Source organism: Schistocerca americana, chromosome 1 (genome assembly GCF_021461395.2).
Source record: "Schistocerca americana isolate TAMUIC-IGC-003095 chromosome 1, iqSchAmer2.1, whole genome shotgun sequence".
Classification (NCBI taxonomy): domain Eukaryota; kingdom Metazoa; phylum Arthropoda; class Insecta; order Orthoptera; family Acrididae; genus Schistocerca; species Schistocerca americana.
Genome location: NC_060119.1, coordinates 248,237,145 through 248,253,585, shown reverse-complemented (window position 1 = coordinate 248,253,585; position 16,441 = coordinate 248,237,145). Strand labels below are relative to the sequence as shown.

General features: G+C 43.1%; 1 protein-coding gene across 1 annotated transcript in view; it reads right to left on the bottom strand.

The window, feature by feature from the left end:
* The window catches only part of LOC124555160 (nitric oxide synthase, salivary gland), a 693,873-nt gene that overhangs the window by 393,204 nt on the left and 284,228 nt on the right, over window positions 1-16,441 (bottom strand). Inside the window, exon 3 of the mRNA XM_047129021.1 lies at window positions 646-808. Within this exon, the coding sequence (XP_046984977.1) occupies window positions 646-808 (163 nt within the window). The remainder of the gene's footprint in view (window positions 1-645; window positions 809-16,441) is intronic.

Sequence of the window (16,441 nt, the reverse complement as noted above, 5' to 3'; positions counted from 1 at the left end):
TAAAGTAGTAAATGAGTTTTGCTATTTGGGGAGCAAAGTAACTGATGATGGTCGAAATAGAGAGGATATAAAATGTAGACTGGCAATGGCAAGGAAAGCGTTTCTGAAGAAAAACTTGTTAACATCGTGTATAGACTTAAGAGTCAGGAAGTCGTTTCTGAAAGTATTTGCATGGAGTGTGGCCATGTATGGAAGTGAAACTTGGACGATAAACAGTTTGGACAAGAAGAGAATAGAAGCTTCCGAAATGTGGTGCTACATAAGAATGCTGAAGACTAGATGGGTAGATCTAACTAATGAGGAGGTATTGAATAGAATTGGGGAGAAGAGAAATTTATGGCACACCTTGACTAGAAGAAGGGATCGGTTTGTAGGATATGTTCTGAGGCATCAAGGGATCACCAATTTAGTATTGGAGGGTAGCGTGGAGGGTAAAAATCGTAGAGGTAGACCAAGAGATGAATACACTAAGCAGATTCAGAAGGATGTAGGTTGCAGTAGGTACTGTGAGATGTAGAAGCTTTCACAGGATAGAGTAGCATGGAGAGCTTCATTATCCCAGACTCTGGAATGAAGACCACAACAACAACAACAACAACAACTGAAAAAAAAAAACGGTCGTATGAGGTAGGCGAGTGCACTGACCTGCAGCTTGGACCACTGGATGCGACCAATGCACCTGACGGAGTTCCTCCAGGCCAGCTTGGCGCCGTAGACGAGCTCCGTCTCGGTGAGTTGGTAGGTGCCCGTGGTCGCCACCTCCCGCTGAACCTGCTCCCAGCGTGACAGGTGCGCCTGGCTGTTGTGCCTGCGACATAGAGGGAGGGCTACGTCACTTACATCTCGTGGCTCATCGTGCACACACCAGGCTACTTGTGAAACCGAGATCATAGTACGAACACAAGGTACAGCATTAATAGTATGTTGTTTGACACAGTCACGTCGATTAAATACACTACTGGCCATCAAAAATTGCTACACCAAGAAGAAATAAAGATGATAAACGGGTATTCATCGGACAAATATATTATACTAGAACTGACATGTGATTACATTTTCACGCAATTTGGGTGCATAGATCCTGAGAAATCGGTACCGAGAAAAACCACCTCTGGCCGTAATAACGGCCTTGATACGCCTGAGCATTGAGTCAAACAGAGCTTGGATTGCGTGTGCAGGTACAGCTGCCCATGCAGCTTCAACACTATACCACAGTTCATCAAGAGTAGTGACTGGCGTATTGTGACGAGCCAGTTGCTCGGCCACCAGACGTTTTCGGTTGGTGAAAGATCTGGAGAATGTGTTGGCCAGAGCAGCAGTCCAACATTTTCTGTATCCAGAAAGGCCCGTACAGGACCTGCAACATGCGTTCGTGCATTACCCTGCTGAAATGTAGGGTTTCGCAGGGATCGAATGAAGGGTAGAACCACGGGTCGTAACTCATCTGAAATGTAAAGTCCACTGTTCAAAGTGCCGTCAGTGCGAACAAGAGGTGACAGAGACGTGTAACCAATGGCACCCCATACCATCACACCGGGCGATACGCCAGTATGGCGATTACGAATACACGCTTCCAATGTGCGTTCACCGCGATGTCACCAAACACTGATGAGCCCATCATGATGCTGTAAACAGAACCTGGATTCATCCGAAAAAATGACGTTTTGCCATTAGTGCACCCAGGTTCGTCGTCGAGTACACCATCGCAGGCGCTCCTGTCTGTGATGCGGCGTCAAGGGTAACCGCAGCCATGGTCTCCGAGCTGATAGTCAATGCTGCTGCAAACGTCGTCGAACTGTTCGTGTAGATGATTGTTGTTTTGCAAACGTCCCCATCTGTTGACTGAGGGATCGGAATGTGGCTGCACGATCCGTTACAGCCATGCGGATAAGATGTCTGTCATCTCGACTGCTAGTGATACGAGGTGATACGTTGGGATCCATCACGGCGTTCCGTATTACCCTCCTGAACCTATCGATTCCGTATTCTGCTAACAGTCATTGGATCTCGACCAACACGAACAGCAATTTCGCGATACGATAAATCACAATCTCGATAGGCTACAGTCCGACCTTTGTCAAAATCGCAAACGTGATGGTACGCATTTATCCTCCTTACACGAAGAATCACAACAACGTTTCACCAGGCAACGCCGGTCAGCTGCTGTTTGTGTATGAGAAATCGGTTGGTAGCTTCCCTCACGTCAGCACGTTGTAGGTGTCGCCATCGGCGCCAACCTTGTGTGAATGCTCTGAAAAGTTTATCATTTGCATATCACAGCATCTTTTTCCTGTCGGTTAAATTTCGCGTCTGTAGCACGTCATGTTAGTGGTGTAGCAATTTTAATGTCCAGTAGTGTATCTAGGGGCAACGCTGCAAAGCTATGCGAAATTGAACTAGTACTATAGGGCAGTTTTAGGGAAGGTGAATGGCGATTTCTGTTTATTGGGTGAATTTTAGGAAAGCGTAGCTTATCTACAGAGTCCGCCAGAAATACGTGTACACTCTTCGTCAGGCTGTATCGAGATATGATATTGTTGTTCGATTTGAGTTACGAGTGTGTTGTAGTATGGTCTTTGGCTCAACAGATGTGGGATGTTAGTGCTTTCATCTCGGTGTTGAGAAAACAAGTTGGCTCGAGCACGCGTGAAACTCGAGCAAATGTATTGTGAAGTGATTTTCAAGTTTGACACTGCCGTTGAAGTGCAACGGCTGTGTAGGCGGGAGGTTGAATCAGAACTGCCAACCCGCCTAACAATTAAACGCATCAATTACAAGTTTTAATTGCATCGAACGATTTGTGATATTCACAAAGGAAGGTGAGGAAGACAGCGTCTGCTCTCGTGTTGGAAACGTTTGTTAATTCTCCACAACAGAAATCTGCTACGCAGTGTGCACGTGAAGTGGGGCTTAGCAGTACAAGTGTTGAAGAATTCTGAAAGCTGCAGAGTGGAAAGTTTGGATTCCACGATTAGTGCACGAGATTAATGATGACGATCCTGATCGCCGAACGCAATATTTCGAATTGTATCAACAAATGATAACTGATGACGAACAATTTGTGACAAAACACAATTTAAACTCAAGGCAACAATGAATCGGCATAACAGTGTGCACTGGGCACAGGAAAATCAGCATGTTTATACGGATAAAAAAAAAATGGTTCAAATGGCTCCGAGCACTAGGGGACTTGACATCTGAGGTCATCAGTTCCCTAGACTTAGAACTATTAGAACTACTTAAACCTAACTAACCTAAGGACAGCACACACATCCACGTCCGAGGCAGGATTCGAACTTCCGACCGTAACAGCAGTGCGGTTCCGGATTCAAGCACCTAGAACCGATCGGCCACGACGGCTGGATGTTTATATGGATAAAGCGGTCAATCTATCAGGGTTTCATGTGTGGTGTGGACTGTCTTCTAGGGGCTTAGTAGGACCAATTTTCTTTGATGCTGCTGTCACAGGAGAAGTGTACCTGGAAATGTTACGCACATGAGTTTTGCCAGGTATATGTGCGCTTTATGGAGCTGATGAAGAGGTCTACGACCAACAGGACGGTGTGCCTCCACACTGCCACCTAGCCGTGCGAGCTTTCCTGGATGACAATTTGCTGGGGCATTGGATTGGACGGAGAGGGCCCATTGAGTTCCCTCCACAGTCGCCAGATTTGACACCTGTGGACTTTTACTTGTGGCGAACTGTGAAAAATAACGTCTATCGACGTAAGCCACGCATGCTGGAGGAAGTTCGCCAGGAGATTACAGCGACATGTCCACCGATATCCACTAAAACATTGACTGACGTAGTTGCGGCGACCTCTCGTCGTTCTGTTATTTGTATAGCCGCCAATGGTGAACATTTTGAAAAAAAAAATGGCTCTGAGCACTATGGGACTTAACTACTTTGGTCATCAGTCCCCTAGAACTTAGAACTACTTAAACCTAACTAACCTAAAGACATCACACACATCCATGCCCGAGGCAGGATTCGAACCTGCGACCGTAGCAGTCGAGCGGCTCCGGACTGCGCGCCTAGAACCGCTAGACCACCGCGGCCGGCCCGAACATTTTGAACTTTTAAAGCAATCGTATGCTAAGCTGATGGTTGTACAACACATGTGATCAATTATTAAATGTAAAATAAACACATAAGTAATGCTTTTAGTTCATTAAAGTGTGTATACATTTTTCTGGTGGACTCTGCATAAAGTGCAAACCATTCGTGAATAATTGTCGAGTACTTGGGATTCCCACCATGTCGGATTAAAGGAATACATCGAAGCATTTCAGAAGCGGGGTGCTACAATTGTTACCGGTATGTGCGATCAATACGCGAGTATTAAAGAGATGCTTCATGAAATCAAATGGGAATACTTGAGGGGAAGACGGCGTTCTTTTCGCGAAAAACGACTGAGAAAGTTTAGATAAGCGGCATTTGAAGCCGATTGCCGAACTAGTCTAAAGGAACCAACGTGCATTTCGCGTAATGACCACGAAGAAATTAGGGCTGCAACGGAGGTATATAGTCAGTCTCTTTTTCTCACTCTATGTGCGAATGTAACAGGAGAGTAAATGACTAATTTTGGAACAATTTAGCCCCGCCATGCACCTTAGGGTGGCATGGGAAATATTTACGTAGATGTAGACGTAGAAGATGTCACCATGCATACAAATACTATTTTTTTTGTTTACAGTGCCACCTTACCCTACGTGGCTGCAAAAACAAGGGGGAAAATGGCGAAGGAACAAGAGTATCTGTAGATGGCCGTCGCTTTGGATTTAGGAAAGATAAAAGCAGAGGGGAGAGAGGGAGGGAGAGTACGGTGGGGGGGGGGGGAGGAGGGAGGGAGAGAGAGAGAGAGAGAGACAGGGAAGGTCAGACATGTTTAATATCGCCTACCACTGCAATGGAGGTGACACGCGAGGAACAATATACGACTATGAAATTCTGCTTTCGTCTCAACAGATCTTCAGCTGAGGCCTATACAATATTACAGGAGGCGTATGGAGAGTCTGTTCTGGCCTATAGCACAGCTAGAAGATGATTTAAAATGTTTAAGGAGGGGAGACAATCAATTTCAAAGGAAAGTGGACCCGGTGCTCCAGTTACTGCTCTTACGGAAGAAAACATCAGCACTGCGAAACTTATCAACACTGCTGCTATCATTGTGAGAGAGAATCGACGAATTACCTTGAGATCACTTTCTGAAATACTGAACATTTTATTGGGTACCACCCACACGTTGGTGACAGAAAAATTACACTTGACTCGTGTTTATGCGCAAGGGATTCCCGAGCAAAAGGACACCCGCGTGGAGGTCTGCATGCAGTTAAAGTTGATGTTAGAGGAAGATCCGGAGTTTCTTTCAAATGTAATCACTGCTGATGAAACTTGGCTCTATAATTTTGATCCTGAGAGCAAACAGCAAAGCTCAGTGTGTAAATCTAGTTCATCACCAACCCCCAAAAAGCAGAAGTGGTTGCTTCTGCTGGGAAAGTTATGATCATGTTATTCTTTGATATTCATGGAATGTTTTATAAGCATGTTGTACCTGCACACACACCAGCAACTGGACAATACTATAGGGATGTCCTGAAAACATTGCAAGTCCACAACAGGCGCGAAAGACCACATTTCCGTGAAGCAGGCTGGATGCTGCACCACGACAATGCGCGGCCGCATATTGCTAATGCTGTTGCTGAATATCCTGCAAAAATCAACGTGAAGTGCATCCGTCACCCTGCCTATAGTCCGGATTTAGCCCCATGGGACTTTTTTCTATTCCTCTAACATGAAGAAACGTCTTCATGGGAGGCATTATCAATAATCAGAAGAAGGCTGTGGAAGCGATTTTGAAGGACCTCTCAAAAAATATATTTGAAGACTGGCAGAAACGCTGGGACAAGTGCATCGCATTCATGGGAGACTACTTCGAGGAGGACTATCAAAATTATAAGGATTAGTAAAGATATGTTTTTAAAAAAAAATTATGATCATTCTTTATTGTACAGCCTTCGTAATTATATTTGCCCATAAATAGCATAAGTGGCGTTCTGGTAATTAAACTAGACTGTAGTGCTAAAGTAGTGAAGCCAGCTACAAATGATGATTTTGCTACATCAAGTGCAATTGGTAAAGCTTCCTTGGATGTGTAGCTAGGAATAATACAACAGGTGTAAGCAGAACAATACAAATTTTAAGAACATTGTGCATGACCTAGATTAACTTATATATAAATTCTGTTTATTCCTCACACAAAAAATGCATAGTGTGAGGTACGAAAAATGCTAGCGCTATGAAGTGATAGCTTTCAATATGCAGTTTATTATATAACCTGTAGTACGTAACTTATATTTACAAATAAGTCGTTCTTGCAGCAGTAGCTAGCACGACAAGCCACTAGAAGGGGTAGGGCGACGCCAGAAACATAAGAGCTGCGCTCAGTGGTGGGACATTTTGGCAGACAGCTTATTTTAGAGTTAAGAGTGGTGGCAGCAGGGAGCCCTCGCGACCATTCATGCTGTGGTGAGCTCTTGTCGTCAGCGAGTCTGAGAGAGCCGTTTGAGGGTGACATACGTTACTCATGGATCTAGTCTGTTCTGAGATCTTCACACTGGCTTGCAATGCTGCCATAAGTAACATATATGTGTCATAACAACGGACCAGAAGTTTAGTACTTCACTGTGGGCTTCATCAATGTATTTTCTCAGATTAACCTCCCCACATTCAGACTAGTTTCCAGTGGCGATTCCGGACGCAGTAGCTCACAATGGTAGGCTTCTACTTCGGCGGGTGCATAGCCACCTCCTAGACCTCGAAGCAGAGCAGAAGGTCCATGTGGAACTGTACAGTCCTAGGAATCTACCTGGGTTAAACAGTGAAATCACGTTTAACAGGTCGCTAAGGAATCGTGAGCAGTATTAGAAGCGAGGAAGCCAGAACCATAGTAAAGTGGCGTAGTCTCCTGACCCTCATTTATTACATATTCCGTACTCACAATCGTATTCTGCACACCAAGACGCTTCATTCGAACCCAAACTCGATAAGGTAGAGTCAATTTTGTATGAATTCAAGTAAGCGATATGCAAATCTAATAAGTAAATCGCAAGTGCACAATGAGGTTAAAAAAGTCGAGGCTGGTGTACACAACATGACGGCCACAGGAATTTTCGTTCTAAAGAGCCAACCAGCCCGCTGGGAGGCCCATCCCTTCAGAGGAGTGTGTGAACAGACCTACTTTGGCCGGAACGACAGCCCAGAGAAAGGACAGCTTTTACCAGAACGAAGGGATAATGACCCCCGTGTTTGACTTAAAATCAAATTCCGCTACATTGTGTGAGAGTGCCCAGAAGATGCCTTTTTTGCGGGACAAACTGTGTAGTTATGGAGTTCTCACAGAAGGACAGTATACACCTAATGGAGATGCTGCGTACATCTGCCTTGGTCGATGAAACGTCATTGTCCCGTTTAAAAGAGCAACGCTGATTGACGGAATATTTCTGACGCAAAGAGCCAGAGGAGTGAGGAAAGACAGCAAATGATATACCCTTGCAATTTTGTCGCTCTTGGAGCGGGAACACGTAATGAGAGTGAGTGCGCTCATACATGTATGCAAAGAGCGAAGAACAAAGTCTCTCATCAGTACTTTACTGGGAGAGCACCTCTGTCATTAGCGAATCGGAGTGATTATATTGAGTCGCTGTTCACTGTGATGGCCGCTACACTTATTGTGCGGTGTGGACCGGTTATCTGACCAGTGTGCCACGCCAATAGTTAGACTAGGGGTGGATAGGAGTCCTTGACTTCATCAAGGGGTAGGGAGAGTTCGATTGGCGAAGGTCAATCCAGACAGAAAGAGATAGTTGTGTTATTTGTCAGCAGCGAGCGATGCAGGCACCAGTCGTTGCAGCTCACGGTATTGTGCGCTACAGCGTATGCCAGCCCCATCTGTCCTCTACAACAATACACTCCATTACATTTCTCACGTGACAGCCTTGACCGTACCTGCAAAAGTTATTCAAGTTTTGTAGGCGCGGCTCTCAGCCATTCTGGCGAGTAATTAACATTCTTAAAGTAAAGGGAGAAAAGAACCTTTGCATACTTTGTGAAATAATAGCATTCCTATCCATAAGAGGCAATCTACTGTTCCGAAAAGAGCCCAGGAATTTATTAATTTATAAGAAAAAGTTTCACCTGATTTCTCAGAATATTTTTGCAATAAATAATATTTTTCGTTCGTTTAATGTTTTTTCTTACACTAACTAGCAATTCTCCAGTGCCCGAGTATTCCACTAGTTACATAAAAATACAGAATATTTTTGTGTCTTTTCCTGACAGCAGATGACTCCAGAAGATATTTGTTGCTGAATGTTTTTCAAGCAGTTCTTGTTGGTACATTATGAGTATCTGTCTGACTTCTGTAGTAGTGTGAGGTGCAAATTGTTTCTTGCAGGAGCCAAAGGATACTTGTTGGATCAATCCATTGCGCAACTTGACAAAATAAAACCCACACACTCACAGACCATCGTCACTTAACAACCAAACAACTATTGAAGTTAGTTTGTAGAGCCTATGAGTCTGGAGACATACTATCAAAATTTCAGATAAATATCATCCTTGAAATTGCGAAAATAAAAAAGGCAGATAAGAAGTATCGATACAATCAGCTTTTAAAGTTATGCATCCACGTTCCTGACCAGAATAACAGACAAGAGATTGGAAAAGTAGTTAAGGATCTGTTAGATGCAGGTAAAGGGGGTCGCAGCGATTGCAAACAGAAGAAAAATCAACACAGAATAAGATTTGTCGACACAGAAAAAAGTTTTTGCAATGTAAGCTGGGGCAAAATATTAGTAATTCTCAGTAGGAGAAGTGTAAGCTACAGGAAAAGACTGGTAGTATGCAACATGTACAAGAGCCAAGAGGGAAAAATAGAACTGGAAAACCAAGAACGAAGTACTTGGATTATGAAGGGTTGTAATTTCTTTCTTCTCCTCTTCGAGCTACAAATTAAAAAATAAATTTTGAAGTTTCAGGAGACGAGCTGAAATTCGATGTTTAAGGGCGTCAAAGATAAGAATTACTGATGGCATCTCAGTGTTCAGTGAAAGTCAAGACTATCAACCCAGTGTAAACCAAAGACAGTCTACAGTTTTGAAAAGTAGCAGAAAAGAGAAGGCGACAAACGTAACGTCAAGTTTCTAGACCACAGATTGACGTAACCGTATTCTGCTACTTTAGAAGCAAAGCAACGCTCGACGACCAATGCGATGAGGACATGAGAAGCAGTCGGCCAGAGGCAGAGAGAGCGTTCCATGTCAGTAAAAGTATCAGAGGTCTTCAGAAAGAAATGAGCTGATAAATGAAAGGTATCTCCGCAGAATGTAGACGGTAGAAAATGCGTAGAATTATGTATTTCTTTAAAACGAGAGATCTACCAAACAGTTACACTTGTATGAATTTTATTAAATGAGAAATTTAGAATCTTTTTATCTCCAAAGCAATGCTCTGTACAAGACGTGAAATTTGTCTTTGCAACGCATTTAAAAATCACCGGTATAACATCGCTAAAAGTAAAAGGAATTTCCTCAAAGTTTCAGCTGACTTTCGAACGGCAATTTCGTGAAATATTTCATGATTGTACAAGGTAGATCTCATAACGGACACAGAGTGCATAATGAATAAATTTTTTTACGTTATACCAGTGAGTTTAAAATAGATATCGAGGAGAGTTTTAACGCATTCGAAAGAGCGATGACAATGGAACTATCAAGCTTCGAAACCAGTCTATTACCAACTTTCTTTGTGGATTTACCTTCCCTAAACGAAGACTTTCGCAGTTGCGAAATCAATAGTCTGCCACCATGAGGAAATGCATCAACTAGAACAACACACATTTTTTATGCTGTAAAACGTAATTCTAGAAACTATAAACGAACAAAATGATATCGGGTCCCGAAAATTAGTCGCCGATCCAACGAAACCAAACCTCGTACATGTGAAAAAATTACGCATGATGCTCTAGAACGCTTAGAATCTTTGAAACAACAGACCCAGTGTTAAGGAGTGGATGGGAAACGCACGAGCGGCAACTGGTCCGCCTTTTAAGTAACTCGGAGGAGGACTGAAATCAAGGGTCCTGGGTGACAATGTCGTCCGCCTCCTTTGTCTAGAGAACACAATAAACTCTGGAGAGGTCTCTCATTTTCGCCTTCTTTTCATGTTGCCAGCGAAACCCTCCCTCACTGCTTTATACGTTAGCGAATCTTCCTCTGCACCATTTACGTCTGTGGTACTACACATTGCCACAGCCGTCAAGTAAGAGCAACGGACGACTCCTGGGCGAGTTTCTTGGTACTCCAAATTTTTCCTTTCTATACTCTGCTTGCATATTTGTGCGTGAACCTTGGAGCTGAACTACGAATACGTTAAAGGATCTTTATGGCAATGCACAAATAATAGCTGAAAGAAAACGGGAATAGTCGTTCTTGCGAAATCAGACTAACACATTTCAGGAAACGGGTAAATATACACTATGTGATCAAAAGTATCCGGACACCCCCAAAAACATACGTTTTTCATATTAGGTGCATTGTGCTGCCACCTACTGCCAGGTACTCCATATTAGTGACCTCAGTAGTCATTAGACATCGTGAGAGAGCAGAGTGGGGCCTCAGCGGAACTCAACAGTTTCCGATGTCATATTGAAATGGAAACGTGAAAGGGCACGTACAGAACAAAAGCGTACAGGCCGACGTCGTCTATTGACTGACAGAGATCGCCGACAATTCAAGAGGGTCGTAATGTGTAATAGACAGACATCTATCCACACCATCACACAGGAATTCCGAACTGCATCAGGATACACTGCAAGTGTTACAACAGTTAGGCGGCAGGTGAGAAAACTTGGATTTCATTCTCGAGAGGCTGCTCGTAAGCCACACATCACGCTGGTAAATGCCAAACTTATAGTAAGGAGCGTAAACATTGGCCAATTGAACAGTGGAAAAATGTTGTGTGGAGGACGAGGACTGTCTACCGAGACAGTGTGGCAATCCAATGGCAGGTTGTGGGTATGGCGAATGCCCGATGAACGTCATCTGCCAGTGTGTGTAGTGCCAACAGTAAAATTCGAAGGCGGTAGTGTTATGGTGTCGTCGTATTTTTCATAGAAAGGGCTTACATGACTTGTTGTTTTGTGTGACACTATCACAGCACAGGCCTACATTGATGTTTTAAGTACCTTCTTGCTCTCCAATGTTGAAGAGCAACTCGGGGATGGCGATTGCATCTTTCAACACGATCGAGCACCTGATCATAATGCACGGCCTATGGCGGAGTGGTTACGCGACAATGACATCCCTATAATGGACTGACGTGCACAGAGTCCTGACCAGAATCCAACAGAACACGTTTGGGATGTTGTGGAATGCAGACTTCGTGCCCGGCATCACCGCCCGACATCGATACCTCTCCTCAGTGCAGCACTCTGTGAAGAATTGGCTGCCATTCCCCAAGAAACCTTCCACCATGTGATTGAACGTATGCATGCGGGAGTGGAAGCTGTCATCAAGGCTAAGGGTGGGTCAACACCATTCCGGCATTACCAATGGAGGACGCCACGAACTTGTAAGTCATTTTCAACCATGTGTCCGGATACTTGTGATCACATAGTGTATTTGAATTTATTCTTTTCTGCTTAGAGTTTTTCCGCAATATATGCTTTCTTAAATCAGTGGAGCTTCAGTAGATGGTAATATTAGTAAGTACTGGGTCACTACTGGGTCACTATCACGCCTTGTGTGTTCAAAGTTAATTCTCCCCACTAACATAACTTCGGCGTCTTTTGACATTATGTCGATGACATACCATAAAATGACACTTTCCGGATCAAATCACTGGCTTTAGGACTGGAGTGGAGAACTTGTATCAACTAGAAAGTATCCAGAATGAATTTGCACTCTGTAGCGGAGTGTGCAGTGATTTCAATCTGCTACGAAGTTTCACATAGAAAGTACGTCATTCCCAACTACCTTGAGTGGTTAAATAAATTTTGAAGTGTTACGGGACGATTATTGTACCAGGAAAATGATAAATTAATGAGTAAATGTGGAAATATGGGTTTAGTTAAGTCAACTGAAAAAAGGAAGACAACCTTTGCGAGAACGAGACACTGAAGGTAGTAGACGAATTTTGGTATATGCAGTAAAATAACTGATGATGACTGAAGAGGAGAAGATATAAAATGTTGACTGTCAACGGCAAGAAAAGCGTTTCTAAGGAAGAGAAATTTGTTAACAGCGAATATAAATTTAACTTCTCGGAAGTCTTTTCTGAAGTAATTTGTCTGGACTGTAGCCATGTATGGAAGTGAATTGTGTGTGAGAAACAGTTTAGACAAAAAATAGTATAGAAGGTCTTGAAATGTGGTGCTGTGGAAGAATGGTCACTATGAGATGATTAGATCGTGTGCCGGCCGGAGTGGCCGAGCGGTTCTAGGAGCTACAGTCTGGAACCGCGCGACAGCTACGGTCGCAGGTTCGAATCCTGCCTAGGGCATGGATGTGTGTGATGTCCCTAGGTTAGTAAGGTTTAGGTAGCTCTAAGTTCTAGGGGAGTGATGACCTCAGATGTTGAGTCTCATAGTGCTCAGAGCCATTTTTGATTAGATAGTGTAAATAATGATAAGGTACTGAACAGAACTGGGAAGAAAAGAAATTTGTGGGACAACTTGATTAGAAGAAGGGATCGGTTGACAGGACACGTTTTACGACATCAAGGGATCAACAATTTAGTATTGGAGCGAAGGGGGGAGGGTAAAACACATAGAGGGATACCAGGCCATGAATACAGTAAGCAGATTCAAAAGGATGTCGGTTGCAGTAGTTGTTCGGACAGGCTACCACAGGATAGAGTTGCATGGAGAGCTACATGAAGGCAATCTTTGGACTGAAGATCACAACAACAGCCTTCAAATGTAAAGAACGAAAGTCAGTATTTTTACTTACCAAGCCTAATAGGATACAAATTGTAGAGTATCTGAGTAGTCCGCATCAAATATTCAGAGAGAGAGGGAAGATGTGAAGCAAAAATGGAAAAAAAATCAAAAGCATCTTTCTATACGCCATAGAAAGTAAGTTCCGTGCGAGGTGTTTAGGGATGGGAAAACCATGTTAGAAAACTGCTATGTTAACAATGAGATCATCTCTGATTCAAGATAAGTCAAAACCTAGGTGACAAAGAGAGTCTGAACGAAGCTAAAATCAGCGTCAGGAGGGCATGCTTCTTTCGCAAATTATCCTCAGGATAATGCCTCTGTTCGCTGGTATGAGCAGTGAACAGAGGCGCGGGTGTGGGACACAGCCTTTCGTACCGCTTACTCATGAAACATTTGTGCATGCCCTGGCTGCTCATCCCAGTTACCGCTGTCCAGAACTGAATAGCGGTTTCAGTTGCTACAGTGTGGCACGTATAACCGCAACTAGAATCCGTGATATTTGACGGCGTACCCCACCCTCAAAATGTTACGCATAACAGTTTGGTGATGATTGTTTTGTCTGACAGGTTGTAATGGTTCTCGATACCAGTAATATCGTACTACTTTCCTGCGAAGTAACAGACATATTTTTGTGACAATATTCACATTTGGTTTTATTAATGTACAGGTACTCCGATGTATCGATATATTACAGTGATATGTTTCTTGTGTGTATTCATTTCTGTAAGACTGTCATAATCTTTGACTTACTTGTAACGGTTTTGGCGCGAATGCGCACAGAACAGTCTTTGTTTCACTTTGCAGAAGTTAAGTTGTTATTTCGCTTTGTAAAAGAACAGTCAGTTCTTGTGTTTGGTTAATGTGTAAATTAAATATATGAAGATTGATACAAAACTGTTTTTTTGATGATGTGACAATTAAGAATAAGTATAAGTGAATTTACAAGAAGTTTAATAAAAATGTGGATCGTGAACACCAAGTCAAAAATTATTTCTACCATACCACTGTTCTTATCTGGGATTGTTTGATCATTAAGAATTTCCTGAAAAACGCATTTGTTAGGTCTTCAAATATTGCTAAAATACATATCTGGACCTTCTAGCAGTCAAAGTGGAATCACCCTAGAATCAACAAGATGAGCCATAACAACTTCGAGGAAATCTACGTGGGAATCCATTGAAGATAAGTGCCAAAATTAACGACATTTTTACAGTGACTTCATTATTTCCATTCTGACGATACCATTCACAGCCAATAACTTTGTTGTTGCCCGATAAAGCGAACATATGCTGCGTGAGCAACATTATTAATCTGATTTCTAACCTATTTTGCAAGTGGTGGTATTGTTAGAAGGTTCAATCTTGACACTGTGACACGTGAAATTTAAAGCTCCTGCACAGCGCTGATGGTGGAGTGTCTCAAGGCTACGATCTGGCCGTGTTCAAATATGCTGATAATGCTTCTGGGCATGCCTCGGGCATGGATGTGTGTGATATCCTTAGGTTAGTTAGGTTTAAGTAGTTCTAAGTCCTAGTGGACTGATGACCTCAGATGTTAAGTCCCACAGTGCTCAGAGCCATATGAACCATTTGAACTACTGCAGTCAAGACAAACAAAACTAACCACATATAGAAATCCAGGCAGTTGTCAAATTCAATGTATGTGATGAATTCTATATAGGTCAGACAGATCGGAATTCCAGTTCAAATGGTTCAAATGGCTCTGAGCACTATGGGACTTAACAGCTGTGGTCATCAGTCCCCTAGAACTTAGAACTACTTAAACCTAACTAACCTAAGGGCATCACACACATCCATGCCCGAGGCAGGATTCGAACCTACGACCGTAGCAGTCGCGCGGTTCCGGACTGCGCGCCTAGAACCGCGAGACCACCGCGGCCGGCGGAATTCCAGTATTCGATACTGAGAACACATTAGAGAGTACGACAGTAACTATAAATTTTCTTCCAGTAAATGAAGACAGAACGACGGCACACAGCGTAAGATAAAGCACAAGATTTAACATATTGGACAAAAAGGGTTCAAATGGTTCAAATGGCTCTGAGCACTGTGGGACTTAACTTCTAAGGTCATCAGTCCCCTAGAACTTAGAACTACTTAAACCTAACTAACCTAAGGACATCACACACATCCATGCCCGAGGCAGGATTCGAACCTGCGACTGTAGCGGTCGCGCGGTTCCAGACTGTAGTGCCTAGAACCGCTCGGCCACTCCGACCGGCGGACAAAAAGGAAGAGTTCGAAATATATAAAAAGAAATGTAATTATCCTCAAGAAATTCTAAGTGAACAGATCAAGTTGAAACACAAACAATACATAGCACATTTCATTGAAATTATTCTTCCAAACACGTCATGAGTAGAAAAATCGAAATCTACAAACATATCAGAGATGAGGTTACCAAGAGATCGAAAATAACCACAGGATAGCATGCGTTTAAGCATAAAACAACATCGAGAAACTGCCATAAACCTCCTAAAATTCAACACCAATAGAAAAAAAGTAAAAACAAGGAAGATGAAATTACGTATGAGCGTAGAACCACATAAACACAAATTATACAAGCAGTATGACGTATCCAGTAAGAACAAAGATATGACCTCCAGAATACCATAGAGGCAAACAGCCTGTAACCATACAACATCACCGACTCAGCTACCAATACAACTGTAAGGTAACTTCATTATGAATTAAACTTTCGTAATTCAACCCTTCACAAATAACTGCTCCAGCGAAATATTAACACCTTCTATAACTCTACCAACATCAAATGAGCAAACTTCCACAGTAGTGTGACAGTAACTGAGACATCAGTGTCATATGGATATCGAGACCACCTCATGAAAGCAGCGAACAATATAATATGTTAAATTATCTACTTCAAAATTTTAAAGATTGTACTTTGCTATGTTTGCTGGCACCAGCACAGCGGTCAGCAAAGAGGTAGCAAGAAGATCGATAGTAGGCGCTGAATCAAGCGCGCCTATCAGCAGAGAGGCCAAAGACAAACCAGCAGAGAGGCCAAAGACAAACTCGCAAGCAACACGCCGCCAACTCCCTCTCGGTCGCAAGTACGAGGGTTGTCCAGAAAGTAAGTTCCGATCGGTTGCGAAATGGAAACCACAGTGTAAACCAGAAACTTTTTATTTGCAACAATTAGGTACACCTTCCACCTAGTTCTCTACATAGTCGCCGCTCCAACTTCGACTTTTGTCGTAGTGTTGTATCAACTTTCCAACATTCTCATCACAGAAAGCCACCGCCTGTGCTTGCGGCCAGTTACCTGCACTGGTCTGCAGCTCGTTGTCTGTGGAAAAATTTTGTCTTCAAAGCCAGCGGTTCTTGTGAGCAGAGATGAGACTCAGGGGGAGCCAATTACGAACTGCATTGTGGGTGATCAAACACTTGTCATGGGAAACG